Here is a 15,838-nt window from a genome sequence, read left to right as displayed (position 1 = left end):
TACTGTGCGTAAAAGAAAGAGGTTTGACGAGAAGAGCATGTGTGTAAAGACTGAAAGCCTGAGTAATTGATAGCTGTTGTCAATTTTACAATCAATATTCAATAGAAGTAATACTCAGGATGGAAAAGTAAGTAAGTACTGTGTAATAGGAGTAAATGTTGTAGCAACCATTGAATTGCATCCTATGGCATCTTCTCTTCTGAGTTCTGACTGCTTTGACCACTCCACTCTGTTAAACTAAACTGTACTCCTTTTTAATTACACAAAGTAATAAAAGTCGAATTATGTCAGCACTCAGCACAACGAGATCCATCTTCAATTCTCAAGAATAGTTATTTAAAAGCTTTCTTTGTAAATCTTTTTCAACTATTTACCTTTCTGCCCATGACTAGGGTAAAACTAGGGGAACGCTTATTTCTACTTGTTTTCTAGTTTCCGGCAGTAATAATGTAATCTAGTGGGAGTAAGTGGGACCTTACATTGACACAAAATTTTATTAGGCTGGTTGATGGTGATATTAGTTTTGGAACTCTTACGTTTACTCAACATGCTAACAAATTATCAATTGTCTTCACCTTTAACTCTGTCCAACTAGTTCAACTTTACTTGCATTTAGACAAAGAATGCCAGCTACAAACATTCATCAAATTTAACTATTTCAAAGGGGTTTTGTGACACACACATATTGGACCCTTTCAGGTCACACACGGGTTTAGCATCTGACAATTTTACCTCGACTCAAACCATTGTCATCCCAACCTGTTACTCTCAACTACGAGTACGATTTTGAACAATTCATACAAGTACTTTTCTTTAGAGCATTCATAGCTTCGGGATGGTAGAGACTATTACGACACTATATCTGGCCTCCCAACCCTCCACACGCATGATTCTAAACTTAATATACATTACTCTAATGCCTCAGGAATTTCACATATCGTGAGTTAAAGAGGGGTTGAGTATAGCTTATGTTCACATTAACATCCAGACTTTCTCCGGATAACAGGCTAAGTTGAGAATTGCATACTTCAAAATAAAAAGAATCACATTCAAATTTTGTAAATCATTTTATTTTGTTTTATCGTAATCTAGACTAATACAGTGTATAGTCTTCAAAATAAAATGTTGATTCCATTTGGGGTATCTCAGTCAATTATTTACCTTTCTATTTAAGAAATGTCTTTGATGGACAATTTGATCATTCACAATGACACTCTCAATTTGGTCCACTTCTCAAGTTCTCATCTAATAATTGGCATCCTCCTCTTTCCTTAGTCTTTGTGCCAAAATCAAAGATAACAAATAGCCAGGATGGGGAGAATACTTCTGTCTAGCATAGATTATGTTAGCATGTGTGTAACCATTGTAGATTGGAGTGCTTAATATACAAAGAGTCTCCTTGGGCCTTTCCTGAGAAGCATCAAGACGGGCGGTGGAGTCCGAATCTCTTAACATTTACAAGTGTTTAAATGTCCTGACCGAGGAACAGAGGAGCAAATATAAACTTACGAGTACGAAATAATACACGGAAGTTTCAGGCCTAAGTAACAGGCTCCAGTTTGGCTTTGGGTCAGCAGTTCAATAAAAAAGTACGGATATCGTTTGAAGCACATAAAAACTCCTAAATGAAGCATCAATCTTTTTTTTCTTTTAAATAGAAAAAAAAAAATGCAACTCAACCTCGCCAATACTTCTTGAGTGCTCACGGTAGGGCCCTTGTAGATCCTCTTTCATGTTCTTTTCTAGCTTCCCAGAAACAATACATGAAAGAACTCGAAATAAATTATTTAAGCACAAAATCTCATTATAGACGGGAACTATCCGTCTATAACTAAAGACGGGTCAAGTAACATACCATATTACGCATAAGACAAACAACAACTTGCGTAGTGGGACCCAAAAATGTCACCACTTTAAGGGTATTTGACCCGTCTCTTGCTATAGACGGATATATCCGTCTATAGCAAGACTAGTTGTTATTTAAGATACATGTGCCTTTAGAAAATTCATAGGTATTGTGTAAACACTAGCTAATAAGAAACATTAGGCTAAGACATCTTTAGTTTGTAGACAACCAAGCGTCCCAAGTTCTACACTTTTGTTTTTCTTATTAGCTGGGGTGTAAGATAGCACAATACCATGGTAGATCAAGCGTACCTACGAAATTTTCCAGGTCAAACGTCTTCAACTACTTTACTGAATAATGAAGTCAGGCTTCGGACAATGCACTGCACAAAGAGTTGTAGGCATTGACGCACAGTTTGAACTTTTCTTCAGCTGCTGCCTGCACTCACCAAAGTAGTCAGTCACCTTTCGGAGATCAGAAACCTATGTCCCAAGTCTTAGATTTGATGTACAAGTTAAGAATCACAGAGGAGATGCATTGTAACTTTGAGATCGTGAAGTGATATCCTAGAAACCAACAAGGACATTACACCCACCGACTTAAAACTTAAAAGGCTCCAGAAAGGGCAGGTTAAAGGATGACCCTTAACTAAAATAGCGTTGAAAACTGCATCAAATGGCTACTATTTAACACCAAAGAACAAAGAGATAAATTTGAGGTACACATCTTTAGTAAAAAAAATAGGGAGCCAAGCTCGAACTCTAAAGCTAAATATTACCTTCATCCCATTTGTATTGTCCTCATTTGACTTTGGTGGTCAAAAGATGTCAAACTTGACCAATATCTACATATTTGTAAAGTTTCAATGTAAAATTCATCATGTTCGACTTATCAAAACTACTATTTTCATAAGATCATTTTCATAGTTGTAGCGGTAGTGAGAAAATGTTGGTCAAAGTTGACACCGGGTGACAATTATTATCTAATGAGGAGAATATAATTGGGAGGTTGTTACAGAGCCTATTAGACATTTAAATGCTAACCTGTGTAGGTCCTTGATGCTTATCAGGATGCCATTTTAACGCTGACAGGTGAAAACTGCAAGAAAGGAAGATAGGCAAAACTGGTTAGAGTTGCGGGTAGGTTTAATCATTCATGACTCGAAATTCCTTGTATTGCCATACAAAGCAGAAAAGGTCATACGCATTTTTCACATCTTTCATCTGAAGAGGACCCTTAGGTGATAGACCAAGCAATGCTCTATCCTTGGGTAATCCTACATTGCATGTTTTCTCTTTATAATCAGGTTCATTAAATGTATCCCATCCTTTATCACTGGCATTAGTATCACGAAAGGCATCTCTCCAGTCAAATCGAGGACTTGAACGTCGAGAAGATCCATTGCTGGATTCAAAAGACCATGTATAAAATCTACCTCCCAAAGTTGCTTCAAAGATGGTTTCAGGATCATCATCTTCACCATGATATTTTTTCCGGAACTTGCCTATGTAGCATCAAACTTATCAAAATAAACTTTCTTTCCATAAAGTAATTCACATATGTATCTTAACAAAACAAGGATTGGGCACGACGTGCAAAGTTGCAGAAAAGAACCATGAAGCACGGCATAAAATCTCAGTTTGATAATTGATCTTAGAATCAGTCGTCACCGCTTAATCTTGGTCGTTCTGCGATAAGTGCAGCCGATAGTGACTTAATATGAGCTAACGATACCCATAAATAAGTCGTTATGCGCTATTGCAGCCGATGTTTAACACCATTTTGATGTCAATATATGAAATATAACAAGGACATTGGCTAAGAAGGCTGGCAGTCACTGACATGTTATACTTGTACATCTTCAGCTGGTTTGTAGAGCCTTGAGAAGAAGTTGTATTTGTTCTCTTTTGGGTCGTTATAATTGGTTTTTGTTGTGTTTGGACGAGTCTTTGATTATGATTTATGAGTTAGGTTGTCGGGCTTTATTGTTTGGTTTTCTCATTCAGTTTTGTTTGTTGGCATATGCCTTCCTCTAGTGGCTTTGGCCATTAATAAACTACTGGAAAAACAGTAAACGGGCCCAACAACACATTGAAGAGAGAAATAAATACAATTGCACTTGTTGGATGGTGCTAGGCACAAAAGACGAAATGAAGAAACTGAAGCAGTATATCTTACGCCTCATCCTCTGGTTATGGATCTTTTCAGCGCGTTCCTGCTCTGATTTCGGCCGCCTTTTTTTAGTAGAGTCTGTGTCACAGCTTATTCTACCACGCATCTTCCACGGATCGTCATTCTGAAAGAGAATGACCAGATTTAGTGACCCAATGGCTCCCAACTATGGCGAGGTAAGAGGGGTTGGATATAAGCAACATTAACCCTATGTTAAAATAAAAGAGTATTTTCCAATGACCGATAATGAGAATTGTTATGTAAAATGTATCAACACTTCAACAGTAAATAGTCGCAGAGCTGAAATAATAACAAGTGAACTAAATCATTATGAATTTTTCATTTCGTAGCAGAAAGTTGAGAGAAGAAATCCAAAGCAGAACTTACCAATCATAAGAATTAAATCCTAAAAGCATCATGGATTAAAAAAAAAACTTCACTAATATGAGGAATATAAACACAACAAACCTGCTTAGACTCGCAACTAGCAGAGATGTTAGTAATAGAAGTACATAAATGCATCACATTGTGTATACAGCGGAGATAAAGAAATAGCAACTGTCTTGATCTTAGTCCTAAAAATAAATCCTTGGAGAAACAACAATTAACAACCTGAAGAGCAGTACCTGAAAAGTGGTCCCTGGATCTGCATAAAGAGAGAAGAGACTTTTAAGGGCTCTCTTATTATCAGCACGCTTTAGACGAGTCACAAATTTGGTGTGATTCTGGATTATAATAAAAACATGTGCACATTAGCAATCAACATGAATCAAATGAAACCAAATGTGAATCACATACCTTTGGGGACACCTTAGCTCCGTTAAAATCCTAGCATGAGGGAGAACAAAAACACACACTAGTCAAAACGTCGTTTTCCCAATATCTTATAATAGTAATAGAGATTATAATTCACCAAAACTGCACAAGTAATAATGCAAATAAGAATGTATGAAAAAAGAAACCATACAGAAGACAATATAGGTACCATGAATAGTTCAATTACTTATCAAACATTTAGCATAGAAAAACGGACTTTAAGATGAAGCTCAAAAACTGCTTTGTAAGAGAGAAAACAGCAACAAAAATTTCAAATTTTTAGAAAGTACACAATCCGATATTGGACATGAACAGGGGAGCTTAAATAAGCAGCATCAACAACATTACCCAAGTGCCTAGAAGGTTCCCGCCCATGTCGAGGTAAGGGGGCTGAATGTACAGAATACAGAGCCTTACCCTAGTATTTAAAACGCAAAATAAATTTTGGATGACTATAAACAAAATGTGTGTCGTGATTTGAGTCTACTATGTCACAAGAGTGACCCGTAAGAGAGTCACATTGCTTTATTCGATCATACTCAAAAACCAAATAGTAGTCAATCTTCGGCTCTAGTAGAATTGGCATTTATTATATAAGCAATTAAAAAAAATAGATAATAAACAAAAACACACGGTTGCCAACTGGTTATAGCCAAATCTTTGCAGCAGCAGCAACAACAACAACAACAGAGCCTTAATCCCAAAATGATTTGGGGTCGGCTGACATGAATCATCCTTTAGAACCGTTCATGGTTGAATGCACACCTTAAAATGCGAAAATATAGAAAAGGAAAAGTGAAAAACAAAAAGGGAGTGAAACATAATACAAAAACCAAGGTAAACTTATAGGTTTTAAAATCGAAGTTCGGATTTCTTTTATAAAAACTTAGAATTTAAATCAAGAATAAAGATTAAAACAATTTTGAAAACCGAAGTAAAATTTAAGGGTCCGGAATACCTTAAAAGTGAACCAAGTATTAATATATAAGAATGTTTTTGGTAAAAAGGTGTAATAAATCCGAAAAGAACAAATAAATTTTTAAAAATTAAATAAACACACTAAATATTTCAAATAACATCAAATACTAAAAACAAAGCACTAGTCCAAAAATAATTTGTGTTGGCTAATATGAACTGGCTTATGCAACCATTAGTGTGAGGCGGGGAATAATAAAAGAAAGTGGAGGGAAAAAATGGAGTAAAACGAAGCAAGATAAGGAAATAATTTGTGTGAAGAGAGGAAGCAAAAGCAAACAAAAAAAAAAAAAGTGTGAAGAAAATTAAGCGGAAAATGTAATTCAAGTCCTTAGAAGAGATCAGAAATAAGAGATTTAAATGAAAACAAAAATATTACAAAGAATCACATAATACTAAAATTAACGTCAAGTCCCGTCATCAACAAAAATCTTTTTTCCACCATGCCGCCATCTCCAATACCATATTTCTTCTCATGAAATCTCATTGTAAAAATAACATACAGTTTCCGACCTTGTTTTAGCACCAAACAGGCTGTTAGATATTCAATAGAAAGCTCATGTGTTCCACATGAAGAACACAAGATGTCACAAGTAAAGAGAAACAAGGAAAACCCTATTCCACAACATCAAAGAATCAAAGATAGCTCTAACAAGAGGACCAAATACCAACTTCTACCAAGCAACGCAGTTGAATAAAAATACAGGTACACTGTACACATGCTATCCTAATGTTCAAATTTCACAGCAGACACCAGCTAATGCAACTCTTAATCGAATGGTCATCCACAACCGCTATCGAAATTGGATGTTTAAACACGAAACCTCTGACAACGAATGGATGTAGAATTTCCTCACTTATACTAGTACGTTAAAATTTGGCGTGATTTTGGATTATAATAAAACATGTGCACGTTAGCAATCAACAGGAATCAAATGAAAACCAAGTGTGAAGTCACATACCTTTGAGGGCACCTGGGGTCCTTTACCCTGGAATGACGGAGAACAAAAATACACACTAGTCAAAACGTCTTTTTTCCAATATCTTATAATAGAGAATATAATTCACCAAAACTGCACAAGCAATAACGCAAAAAAGGAACCATACAGAAGACAATATAGGCACCAGGAATAGTTCAATTACTTTTATCAAACATTTAGCATAACAACACAAACGTTTAGATGAAACTCAAAAACTGATTTGGAAGAGGGAAAACAGCAAACAAAATTTCAAATTTTAACAAAGTACACACTCCTATATTGCACACGAACAGGGGAGCTTAGACAAGCAGCAGCAACAACACCATTACCCAAGTGCCTTGAAGGTTCCCGCTCATGTCGAGGTAAGGAGACCAGATGTACAGAGCCTTACCCTAGTGTTAAAAACACACAATAGCTGTTTTTGGACAGCCATTAACAAAAATGGTGTCGCAAATTGAGGGAGTCGACTGACTACTACGCAAGAGTGACCTGTAAGTGAGTCGCTTTTTTTTATTCCATCATATTCAAAAACCAGATAGTAGTAAATCTTGGGCTCTCCTAGAATTGGATTTTAATAAGCAATTAGAGAAAATAGATGATAAATAAAAACGTAGGGTTGCCAACTGGTTATAGCCAAAACTTTGTAAAAATAAAACACTAGTCACAAAATGATTTGGAGTTGGCCAATATGAACTGGCTTATACAACCATTAGTGTGAGACGGGGAATAAAGAAAAACTGGAGGGAAAACAATGGAGTATAACGAAGCAAGATAAGGAAAAAAAATTGTGTGAAGAGAGGAAGCAAAAGGCAAAAAAAGAGTGTGAAGAAAAATCAAGCGGAAAATGTAATTCAAATCCTTGGAAGAGATCAGAAATAAGAGATTCAGATGAAAAGACAAATGTTACAAAGAATCACACAATACTAACATTAAATTCAAGTCCAGTCATCAACATTATCTTTTCCCACCACACCACCATCTCCAATACCATATTTCTTCTCATGAAGTTCCATTGTAAGAATAACATACAATTTCGGATCTTGTTTCAGCACCAAACAGGTAGTTAGATATTCAATAGAAAGCTTGTGTGCTACACGTTAAGAACACAAGATGCCTCACAAGTAAAGAGAAACAAGGAAAGCCATCTTCCACAGCATCAAAGACAGCTCTCAACAAGAGGACCAAAGACCAACTTCTACCAAGCAAAGCAGTTGAATAAAAATACAGGTACACACATGCTATCCTAATGTTCCAAATTTCACAGCAGACACCAGCTAATACAACTCTTAATCCAATAGTCATCCACAACTGTTAACAAAATTGGATGTTCAAACACGAAACTTCTAACAACGAATGAATTTAGAATTTCCTCACTTATACTAGTCCATTAAAAGTTGACACAATCTTTTCATGAACTAAGGAACCAAAAACAGTATATCCTACAAAAAAAGATTTCATATGCCAACCTCAAACTAAAAATAAAACCAACACAGTAAAACTCCACTCTTTTGCTTAAACTAAATCTATCTCGCAATCACATGAAATTCAAACTCCATGGAACTCCCTCTAACTCTTAGGAATTACCCCATTTCTACTTTCAGTCGTTTGAGGAATTGTTCGAATTTTATTTTGAGCATGTTTTGCGCGGCTAAAGCTCAATGTTGCCATGGTGAGTCCCACTACGACTCACACCAGTTTACATTCCTTAATATTTGTGCAAAAGTAAACGGAACAATTCCAAAGAATCGGAGGGAGTAACTAATATCGATAATATCACAATCCTTTACTCAACCAATTAAGAAGCTAAGCAGCCTAAAAGTTGATTACAGCATCCACAACAATTGAAATTAATCAAATTTTACCCAGTTAAATCTAATGCAATACAAATCACCCAATAACTGTACAATAACTCCAATAATTAATACCCAGATAGCTAAATCCTTATGAAGATTAAGGTAGTTAGTTTACTACATTGACTCATTGTATAGTTGACTCTTTGTATGTATATAAACAGTCTGACTATTGTACAGCTAATTATTCATCAATAACAACTCATTTTATTTACCTTTTCTGTGTCATCAATATCTCACTACTTTCTCTCACTAAACACTTCAACAAACACCTTAGCTTCAAGCTCTAACAATGGCGATCCTCTTCATTAATGGTGATCACCTCATCACTGATTAACGATTTCACAATCCTTCATGTAACATAAAGATCCCAACTTTTTCATCTTCTGATTAAATTTAAAGTACTAAGCAATCAAAAAACTATTTATAGCATTAAAAAAAGCTAAAATGCTCAAAATTAAAATCCAAAAAGAACTTAGAATAGAAAAACTTACAGAATTCGATTTTTTCTTCCTTTTGTCGTAGCAAATTGGAGTAGAATGGAATGAAGAAACTTGTGAAAAATTAAGGGAATTTCGTGCAAATAACAAATATCGGAATCTGGGTATTACTTGCATTTTCCTAATTATTATTGGTAAACACAAATGAAAACCCCAAATAGCTAAGAGCGCATTGTTCCTGAATCCTGAGTCTTGCGAAAGTATTTCTTTCCTATTGTTGTGAAATAACGAGAATGGAGAATAGTAGAGAGAAGTTAGGGAGGAGAAAGTAGAGACAAAGCTGTCTTCTTATTCCATTATGAAGGGTATATATATATACAATACAATGGGAGAAGGTTTCCATAAGACAATATATTCTAGAGTATTCTAAGATATGGACATCCATATAATAATATTTCATAACACTCCCCTTGGATGTCCATTACTGAAGAACATGCCTCGTTAAAAACCTTACTAGGAAAACCCTGTGGGAAAAAATACTACTTCCTCCATTCAACTCCACTCTACCACTTTCTTTTTTCACGTTTGCCAATGCGTGTTTTACGCGCTAAATATCGTTAGCTACGTATTTGCAAAAATTATAAAAGTTAGATATTTTTAATGTACTCGTAAAGACGAATCAAACAAGATACCACATGAATATATTTCCACTTACGTATCGAGAGAAAATCGAAATTGAATACACAATCGTGAATAGTGCACATTAGTGAAATAGGTAGAGTGGAGTTGAATGGAGGAAGTAGAAAGGAAAAGAGTACAATAATCTTCAAACACGCATAATAATAGCTGCCTCGTTAAAACCTTTCCATTGAAAACCCAGTGGGACAAAACCATGGATAAGGAAAAAGAGTACAGCGCGTGTTTACTCCCCCTGATGATTACATAACTTGGTGTATCTTAAAAATGATTCATGCTTTGACATTGCTTCTTGATGATCGTTGAAGTAGTACCCATTGTGGTTGATAAACTTGAATCTTCACTCAATAGAAATCCATGACCGCTTCGATATCATATTTCTTTAAGATTTCACAGTCTGGATATAATCATTTCATTATCTCTTGGATCTTCATTTCAATTGATACTTCCGCAATAGTGATATAGTTGCTCCTCAACAAACGACATAACATTATATGTCTAAAACAATTTGTCATCTCAATCAATAATGATGATCATGACTATAGCGTAATAATGCGCTTATAGTGCTACCTCGTTAAAAACCTTGCTAGGAAAAACCCATTGGGACAAAAAACCTAGTCGAAGGGAAAAAGAGTGTAGCCATCATTCCTTAATCCTTGTCTTAAGAAAAATCAATCCAATATTTATTGAATAAATCATCCAATACTTTTGAGCGATTTTATTTGCTAAACCATATATGTATGGATTGACATTTTCCATTGTAAATTTCCACTACATTATTCTAATCGTTATGGTACTTCTGGACCATAAACTAATTTCACATGCTTAGCAAAAAGCTCATTCAATATCTCAAACTTCAGGTTGAGACAATAACTTTTCAAATAAACTCTATAGGAATTTTGATGTTCCATTTTGGAATTAATCACGATATCTTTCAATCGTATAGTAGAGGTTTATATATCATGAGTTTTCAATAACTCAATTGATCAACCATTAAAAATTGATGATCATTTATAAGAGGCTCCTACAGGGAGCTATCCTCATAGGAGTAAAATATATTTCTCCTTTCCATCATTATCCATTCAAAATTATATATTATGAAACATGTGCATGCATATATGATATGAAACTAAGTTCTAAATGACATATGCTAACAAATATGCAATAATAATAAATTAAATATTAAAACTAATATGCAATGATAAACTTACTCTCTATATGCACATGATAATGACTCGATAATGCAAACTATACAGTTTCCTTTCCAATATTCATAATTTCGATTGACTCCATGTCAATGAATGGACTTCAGGTCCATGAGCTCATTCATAATCATTGATTATGTGTCGACAACAAAATTGGACTTATTTATAAGATCCCCATTATCCAGTCCATTATATTCCGCGCGCAAATGCATATCGGTTCCTTAAATATATCGATATATAATTTCAACATCTCGTGATATTGTCAGTACTGAATCAGTGATATCTGAATATATTTGGTACCATTCCTTTTCTATATAGGCCATCTATTATCATTCAGATATTTATGTCACTTTTGGGACATCCAAATTTATTTACTCCATAGGAGTACCAACTGCCAAACTTGCCATTTTCTTATTACTATAAATATGTGAACCGATATGACTCTCACACTATATTTCACGTGTGTTTTATTGTTCAATTTGGCAAGAATCTAAATTTTCATTACATATATTTTCTATGACTAATATATAGCTCGCTATACCACATATAGGGTTAAACTGTCTATAATTAAATCATAGATTTTAATGTAACATATCACATTTTGATAAGGTGATAAAAGTGGTATCATAATACATCTTCATAATCAAATGAATAACATCATTTCTAATTCCGTGAACCTCTACTTGATGTATTTCATATTGAAAACAAACCACTGAACTTCAGGTTCAACTGGGGATAATTTACTTGTTTGTTTTTACCAGCTTTTCCTTATCATTCTCCCCCTAAGGTGGTAAAAACCATAACCACCTTAGACCTTAATTTCTCATATCACCGATAAGAATTTATATGGGCATTTTTGTACATTAACAAAATCTTTTGGGGAGTAACATATAATGCGATTGGATTTTAAGTGTCTTTGAATCACAATGCCCAATTCGGAGACTAACGATTCCATATAATAATCAAACTGTGATCTCCAATATTAAATATACTCAGTCTTCGTGTAATGTCTTGCCTTTAATAAATTTACACGAGAGAGTTTCAGCACTTATATTTTTCTTAAGATAAACTTCAGGTTTATCAAAACGGGTATAATAAGAACCCGGATGGCCTTACTATGTCACATCTGAATTATTTCATGTCAATTTCTAAGAATCCGGCCAGATAAATGATGTGACATCTGACATAGGACACAATAAGTGTCTCATATAAGTAAGCAAGACTCGTCAATATTCCAATAGCGAATATATTACTCTTTGAGTATTTTCATATGACCAACAATTATAATCGTCAACATATACAATTATGACATATGCATGCTTATCACAACGCGTGTTTCAATGTGCTGCATATCATTTTTTCTTTTCTCATATGAAACTCTTGCATATACGAGTCTCATATTCTCACATGACTTTTCATGAGATATTCATTTTTATGAGATATTTTCATTTCTTTCAATGAACGAATTTGGCTCAATAAGGCCACATCATTAAGCTCAATTAAGGCTTCTTTACTTGGCTCATCAAATGCCACATTATTAGGCTCAATTAAGGCCGCAATGCTAGGCTTATCATAACGCCATATTCTCGATATCTGCTACAGATAGAGTCTTTATGAGATGTCACATTCACTTCAAAGAATGAATCAAATTTCATATCTCAATCTCATTATATTTCATATCTCATTATACTGTTCAATTTCAGGTGAATAAGAATTAATTCGCAAATAAATTTGTCTTTCATAAAGACCGCTTTAAATTGAACAGCCGGTTCATATACTCATAGACATGGACTTCTGGCCACTTACACTTATATAATATGAATATATTGTACTGGATACAAAGTATCAACGTCGTGTATTAATGTAAGATTGAATAATTCAATACCATACCATCATAATTAATGTTATTGCACGCTATACGCATCAAATTTACATGACCGTCAATTAAACCATAAATCACATATAGAAATTATTATTTTCCAATCATGTAATCCAATCATAGAACATGTGCATCTATCAGAATTCAAATACACTGTCAGTATTAGGCATAGGTTAACTAATACTAATAATTCATATAATCACGAATTACAAATCTCAAACCATGTCTATCTATTGATTTGCCAATTGGTGAAACAATTATGAAACCCCAAAACCAGATGCCATGAAATCATGAATTTTAATAGCAAAAGGAAGTACCCGAGATTAGTATTTATGTTGTAGTGGTACTTTGTTTTGTTGGACTAATCTGTCTTTATGATTGTTCAACTCTTTTTTTTTCTCTATTCCGAAAGTTAAACTTAGGTGACAGGTGAGTATCCTCTCAATAACCGAACAAATCACAATCAATATTTGGTAAGTACCTTTATTATGCATTATAATGAATTTCTCCTTCTTGTATTAATTCAAGACCACACTTTTGCTAAAATTTAGAACAACCACAACTATAAATTGACCGACTGTAATTCAATATATGAAGAAACAAAATACACGTTCAAAATATCAAATTATTTATCCCAAGTCCCAACTCATATGGTCATATTAAATTATCCAAACCAAGTTATAACAAGCCAGCCTCAATCTCAATATAATGATGCGGCAACCATATAGTGATATAGCATTATTTGATGATTTAATTCATAAAACATCCCACACATGTATAAAGACATAACTCACTGTATTAAACTAAAATAAGGACACGGTAAACTTCTTTATCAAGTTTAAGAAATTTAATGCAAACAAAAGTGGCCGCCGGACTACAATACTTCATGAATATAAAGAAAAGTCACAAGGTAAATATGACTATGTATATATGGATACGTACCTTTCGGGGAAAAGGAATACATGCTTGAATTAGGGTAAATAATAAAATAAGACCTGCTACGAGCCTCCTAATTATCATATCTTAGATGAGAGTATAGATCCCTTTTTGCTCAGGCGGTTAAGACTCGTGCTGATAACGTGTTGTGAAATAACGAGAATGGAGAATAGTAGAGAGAAGTTAGGGAGGAGAAAGTAGAGACAAAGCTGTCTTCTTATTCCATTATGAAGGGTATATATATACAATACAATGGGAGAAGGTTTCTATAAGACAATATATTCTAGAGTATTCTAAGATATGGACATCCATATAATAATATTTCATAACACCTATATGGTTTTCTTCGGGTCGAGGTCATGAACTCGTGAAAGACTTCTCAGTGGATTTGGGCTTTTCAGGAGTGTAAACGTTTGAATTGGGTGAAGTATGTAAGTATGTTGTCATCTTCATGCTTTTTTCTTCGAATCGGTTATAAGACTAATTTAGGCCCGGTTTTTTTGGACTTAAAAGTCACCCTATTTAAGAGCATGTTTGGCCTCGATTCTCAAAAATGAATTTTTGTTTTTCAAGCTTAATTTTTCAAAAGTGTTATTCAAAAGCAGAAGTAACAAATTGCTGCTTCTATTTCTATGCGCAAAGATATGGATTTTTAGCTTTTGAGAATTTTTTATTTAACTTTTAGAAAATGATGTGTTTAGCCAAAAAGTGTTTTTGAGTCCAAAAACACTTTTACAAGCTAGGCCAAACACAGCCTAAGTTAAGTTCAGCAAAATTTTAAGTTAAGTTCAGCAAAATTAAAGTTTAATTCAGAAAAGTTCAGCTTCTATAAGTTAAGTTAAGTTCAGCAAAATTAAATTCAGTAAAATTAAGTTCTGTTTAGAAAAATTAAGCTCTAAAAGTTAAACAAAATTAGAAGTTTCATAATATTGTCGAGTAAATACGACTTTCATTCAAATAGGTTGTATAAACAATACGAGCTTAGTTATTATTCTAAATTTTTATTTTATTTTTATTTAAAAAAAACATTATTTGATAAGAAGCGGAAAAAAGCTATGTACAAGGTGCGAAATAACATAGTTAAAAGTTAAAACCATTTGGTGAGGCAATGGATTTGACGAGGTGAGCTTAAATGAAGATGAAGAAAGTGACGAGGAAAATGAAAATATGGAACTATGTGATTAGAAAAAAAAAAGTAATATGTGATTTACTTTTTATTTTTATGTATTAGGCAATGTGTAAGAACATAGTAATTTATATAAAGGAAGTATTTCATTATCTTTGCTTGTGTTTCAAGCTATATTTTTTTTATAGATATCTAATAATAATAATAATAATAATAGTAATAACAATAATAGTAATAATAAAATAATAATAATAATAATAATAATAATAATAATAATAATGCACTTTGGACCAAAAAAAAATAATAATAATAATAACAACAACAACAACAACAACAACAACAACAACAACAACAACAACAACAACAACAACAATAATAATAATAATAATAAGAGTAAATTATCAATTACAACCCCACTTAATCCACTTTTTTACAATTACTCCCACGCCAATTTTTTTAAAAAAATTTACACCCAAATTAATTGCTCAGATTATATTTTGCAACCAAAATCCGTTTCAGGCCATATTTCCGTCAAAATTCAATTTTTTTTTTCCTTTAAGCCATTAAATTTATGACGATTTTGCCCCTCCTTTTTTCTTTTATTTAACATACTTCTCAGCTTGTTTCATCTCCTCATTCATTCTCATCTATATCTTTCTCCCTCATTGTGGATGTGAGGATTTGATGTATCCACGGGGTTGAAAATTGTTTGGAGTCGCCATCAAATTTATGGAAATTTGGGAACCATTTTTGAAAATGAGATTTGAGTTCGTTGTTGAAAGTACGTGATGGGAAGTTCGTTAATAAAACACCCACCCCTGCCCGTTGCAATAACGACCTCTACTTGGGACTATGATGGCTAATTGGACAAGACTACGATTGTTGTATGAGAGTGCAAAACACCATTTTAAACCTAT

At 33.7% G+C, this 15,838-nt stretch overlaps 1 protein-coding gene across 3 annotated transcripts; it reads right to left on the bottom strand.

Annotated features, from left to right (window-relative positions):
- Positions 1 to 1,626: 1,626 nt before the first annotated feature.
- On the bottom strand, positions 1,627 to 14,268 carry LOC141623329 (uncharacterized). Of its 3 annotated transcripts, XM_074439442.1 has the most exons (10): positions 14,128 to 14,268; positions 9,134 to 9,350; positions 6,772 to 6,798; positions 4,817 to 4,846; positions 4,645 to 4,743; positions 4,025 to 4,142; positions 3,050 to 3,350; positions 2,890 to 2,944; positions 2,625 to 2,690; positions 2,097 to 2,284 (listed from the first exon to the last, which is right to left on the bottom strand). In XM_074439442.1, exons 1-9 carry the CDS (start codon positions 14,154 to 14,156, stop codon positions 2,664 to 2,666), a joined length of 903 nt encoding a protein of 300 aa, XP_074295543.1. In that variant the 5' UTR covers positions 14,157 to 14,268; the 3' UTR covers positions 2,097 to 2,284; positions 2,625 to 2,663. The 3 variants fall into 3 exon arrangements, with proteins under 3 accessions (XP_074295542.1, XP_074295544.1, XP_074295543.1); XM_074439441.1 differs by lacking the exon at positions 2,625 to 2,690 and having other exon boundaries at positions 1,627 to 2,284; XM_074439443.1 differs by lacking the exons at positions 2,625 to 2,690; positions 14,128 to 14,268 and having other exon boundaries at positions 1,627 to 2,284; positions 9,134 to 9,439.
- Between the last annotated feature and the right edge of the window lie 1,570 nt (positions 14,269 to 15,838).

The sequence above is a fragment of the Silene latifolia genome, chromosome X (assembly GCF_048544455.1).
Source record: "Silene latifolia isolate original U9 population chromosome X, ASM4854445v1, whole genome shotgun sequence".
Classification (NCBI taxonomy): domain Eukaryota; kingdom Viridiplantae; phylum Streptophyta; class Magnoliopsida; order Caryophyllales; family Caryophyllaceae; genus Silene; species Silene latifolia.
Note: the sequence above shows the minus strand (reverse complement) of the source record. Positions and strands in the feature narration are given on the sequence as shown.